General features: G+C 30.9%; 1 protein-coding gene across 1 annotated transcript in view; it reads left to right on the forward strand.

Annotated features, from left to right (window-relative positions):
- Positions 1–1,663: 1,663 nt before the first annotated feature.
- The window catches only part of LOC100571214, an 8,217-nt gene continuing 5,001 nt past the window's right edge, over positions 1,664–4,879 (forward strand). The window contains exons 1-3 of the mRNA XM_029492146.1: positions 1,664–1,955; positions 3,885–4,181; positions 4,268–4,438. Of these exons, the coding sequence (XP_029348006.1) occupies positions 3,996–4,181; positions 4,268–4,438 (357 nt within the window). The 5' untranslated portion in view covers positions 1,664–1,955; positions 3,885–3,995. The remainder of the gene's footprint in view (positions 1,956–3,884; positions 4,182–4,267; positions 4,439–4,879) is intronic.

Genomic DNA, 4,879 nt, shown 5'->3' on the forward strand with positions numbered 1-4,879 from the left:
CTGTAGTATTCTTGACTTATAAACGATGGAGTTTTTAATTCATACTATGTTTTGATTTTATTATTTTCATAACTATTATTATTATTATTATTATCAAACAGATTTATGAAATGTGACTATTTCATAGATTATGAAAGAATATTTGATATGTTATATTTTGAATTATTATGATTATTTAAATAAATATTTTTGTATAATATTATAATGTAGCTTAAAATGTAAAATGGCAACGTTGAAGAGTTTTTTATGCTCAATCGTGTAGGTTTTCTTTTACATTCCGATTTCCTTTGATACACCGACAATTGGCTCAATCGTATCGCTATAAAGGTGTTTTATGCTCATTAGTGTCTCAGGCTGATATCAGGCACAGCAGGTGGATTGCCTACCTGATTGACTTTTGCACATTGTCTGGAAGTATTTGAAGTCGGATTAACTTTGTGTAGCCACTTGAAAGTTAATCGATTTTGACTTGAGATGACTGACTAGCTAGAGTGCTAGACACTTCAACACGGTTTTCGACATTACTCTTTTTACACAAGAAAAACACTGGACATGTGACGGCTCATACCACTCTATCCGCTGTATAGGTGGATTGCTCATTTTGGTTTCGTGTAGGTTTTTGCATTTTTTTCACTTTTTTTTTCATACGACACTACAGTTACATGTTTATATGTATTGTATTGTATTGATTAATATATTACGTATCTATATGTTATTTATTTTATTAGGAATTATTATAATTGCACATTTTTCAAAATTTCCATGATTGTTATATATATATTTCATTTCGTATCTTTTATTACCGTCTGTCCGTAACATTAAATGCCCTTTGGACCTTCTATAGTTAAAACTTATCGCACGGCGGTGGAATGGAGAGGGTAATTAAGCTCGCGGAACTGTACCGTGTTATCCAACGTCAGGCTACGGCCAACGTTCGAAGGAGACGTATCTATATGCACAGGAACCCAGGTGATTCTTTTGCACATTTTAATATTTCTAGACTCCTAACAAGTGCTTTCCTTCAAACGTGTTTTTTGTTTTGGATCAGGCGATTTCTGATACCGGTGAGTACAATTTTGACAGACACAATAATAATATTATCAGCATTATTACCTATCCCGTGCGTTGGTACATCCATTACATAAAATGTAGGTAGGTACTCATGGCAGCGCGTATCGTTAACAGTCGCTTCTGTACACACTGCAAACATTGTACATAACATTTTGACCCTGGCGCGTTTCGTGTTTCTTTTTCCTCATAAACAGCGTATACAATTTGAATATAACGTTTTTTATATCCACATTCGTACTCGGCTCAGTCACGTCAGCCGTTCCACAGAGGCCGTCCGTGTCCTAAGTAATTGCGTTAACATTGCGTATATTCATTCTACTTTGTGGTTTTAACATTCTTCGAGCTCGGTATGTCGTTTTTCGTATTTTTTCATTTTTCATGTATATGTACAAAGGTATGTACAAACTGTATCAATTCTAAAAATAACACAAGTTGCAAAATCATTACTGATAACATACTGATACGATCATCTTTTCAAAAGGCTTTCAATGCTTATTCATTATAATAATTATATTATTATGTATACATTTTATATTATAAATCTTTAAACGATTAAACGATTATACGATGCGTTCCAGGCTATTCACAATGGTGAGGCGATGTGTGATATGTGGAGACGTCGATGGTGACAATAACGTTTCGCTGCACAGGTATTTACAACTTCACCCAACACATAACAATAATGTAACATGTTATAAATCACATTCATCCTTAGAATTCCTAATGACGTACGTCGTCTTCAGTGGGTGGAATTTGTGGTGAACCAAGGTTTTCAAGTAAACCTAAACTCTGCGTTGTGTTCGAGGCATTTTGTTCCTGGCCTTGACTACGAAGAAAGGGATGTACGACGCCGTCGTCTGGTCCGCACTGCGGTGCCATCTTTGGTGAGTATCTACATATCATATCATACATACATCACCAAGCATCACAACTCATTCATTTCAAACCCAACCATAACACTGCCTTACAATAGATATGACTTACCTACCTACCTACCTACCTGGCTGTACAGCAAAGCATATACTTTATGATGGATAAACAATAAAAAAGGGTTTACACTAGAGCACGATTATATATTGAATATATATCTAGACAATATGTTAATTTTATCCAACAGTTGTTGAATTATGCAATACCTACCTGCATGTTTGTGATATATTTCATTACAAATGTTTTGTTACTCTAAATAGCTCATTAAGTTCACTAACACTCTTATATCCTTATGTATAGTTTAGGAATAAAAAATGTACATACATACCACCAAAATATATACTTTTGTAAACAACATTGTACATTCAAATACAATTACATTATTATAGGTACATTTCACTTTCACATATCTTCATTGTCATTGACAGTTAAATTTATTCTACATTAAGTTAATTTTAACAATATTGTATTTATGTTATTCAGATTCAGATGACTTTTATCACTTAGAAATTATATGTAACATTATATAGGTACCATAATAATTACAATAATCATAGTTAACTACTCCAATAGTAAATTCTTCGGTAAATTCACTTTGCTCATCATTTATAATAACATACATTTAACAAAATACATAACATTATTATACATTTCACATACACATATATCTTCATTGTCTTTGACAATTCAATTCATTCTACATTAAGTTAAGTTTAACAATACTGTATTAATGTTATCAGATGATTTTTTAGTTTTTTTCACTTAAAAATTCCATGTGGCGTTATATACTGTAGTTACTATAACCATACTTAACTATTACAATAGTCAATTCACTTTGTTCATCATTTATAATAACATACATTTAATAACAAAATACATAACATTATTATACATTTCACATACACATATATCTTCATTGTCTTTGACAATTCAATTCATTCTACATTAAGTTAAGTTTAACAATACTGTATTAATGTTATCAGATGATTTTTTAGTTTTTTTCACTTAAAAATTCCATGTGGTGTTATATACTGTAGTTACAATAACCATACTTAACTATTACAATAGTCAATTCACTTTGTTCATCATTTATAATAACATACATTTAATAACAAAATACATTACATTATTATACATTTCACATACACATATATCTTCATTGTCTTTGACAATTCAATTCATTCTACATTAAGTTAAGTTTAACTATACTGTATTCAACTGATGACTTTTTTCACTTAAAAATTCCATGCAACGTTATATACTGTAATTACTTTAACCATACATAACTACTTCAATAGTCAATCCACTGTGCTCATAATTTATTATTTTCTTGCTTAGTTAATTTAAATTACGCTACATTTTGAATATATTACATAAAACTAAACTCAACAATATTATATTGAAATTAATACAATATATTATACAATATACACATGATACAATGTTAAATGACACAAAAATTATTTGTCATGATAAATCTTATGTTATTCAACAAATGTCTTCTTCTTTTTTTTTTTTTGTTACACCTAATGCTTAATATTTATTAATTACAATTTCAATTACATAACAAATTAATACATTGGGGCATGTATGGTTTAGTACATTCTACAAACTAACACATTTTTTGATTACATTGCATTAGGTACATTTTTAATTGACACTAAAGTTAATGATTTTATAACTATATATACTATATTGTGCAGTGAAAATGAATAGAAAATAAAATATTATTGCCATGTTATTGTTTGACAATAAATTTTTATTGTATATTTGGTATATTACTATTGTATATTTGGTTCACTCTAGAATGAACCATTATTATGATTTAATTATTTTGTTTTTAAACATTTAAACATTTAAATTGACCGCCTATGATTCTATAGGTAGTCGGACCGTACAGAGAACGAGAAGATCACGTGGAAAACGGTGATGCCGGTGTACAAGTTCCGAGGGATGAACTTTTGTTGGAAGAGAACATTGAGGTAGTTGAAGTCATGATGGACAATGACAACGTTGAGGTAATTGAGGTCATGATGGACAATGACAACGTTGAGGCAGGCGAAGTCGCGATGGACGACGACAACGTTGAAATAGTTGTCATGAACGGAGACGAACAAGTATCAGATGATGATAACTTTGTTGGTGTTTTCGACCTTTCACCACTGTACGATATTGAAGGGGTCAGTAAATATTTTGTATAATTTTATTATTCATTTAATGTTCATAAATGAAAAAACAAAATACAACTATATTTCTTAAATTTCAGGTTGAACAAATCGCCCCGATTGTTGCTAGACTGTTGGTAGACCGTCCGGCTGGCGTTCAGCACCCACTACCGGAACCACACAACTTAGGTGCATTGAATTACGTATGCACGTATTGTAGGGCCCGCCACTTTAAGTGCGAGGAAACAAGCCCGAATCATTTTTCAACGGCTGTATGTAAACTGCGGCAAAATTAACCTTTTTCTAAAAGTCGATATGTAAACTGCGGCAAAAAAAAAATTAAGATTATACAATCTGCGGCAAAACCGATAAGATACATTATACAAACTGCGGCAATTAATTTTATATACCTTCTATGTATATACCTATGTATATACCTACCATATACGTATATCGTTTAATTTGTCTTGCGTACAAATTGGTAAGGTAAATCCAAATGTATTTTTAAGATTTAACGAAACATATCGGGAATATCGGTTCCTGTACTTTTCATAATACTATAGTTAGTACCTACTTATGTCTTACAAGTGTAGTTAGTTAGTGCAAGTTAGCAAAGTGTTAGTTAGTATTTATTCAACGTCATGGAATTTTCAACAATGTTTAGCCAGAATGGCAAAATATTAACAGTATTAAACAATTTTAAATTCAAATTT

The sequence above is a fragment of the Acyrthosiphon pisum genome, unplaced genomic scaffold (genome assembly GCF_005508785.2).
Source record: "Acyrthosiphon pisum isolate AL4f unplaced genomic scaffold, pea_aphid_22Mar2018_4r6ur Scaffold_20959;HRSCAF=22639, whole genome shotgun sequence".
NCBI classification, from domain to species: Eukaryota; Metazoa; Arthropoda; class Insecta; order Hemiptera; family Aphididae; genus Acyrthosiphon; species Acyrthosiphon pisum.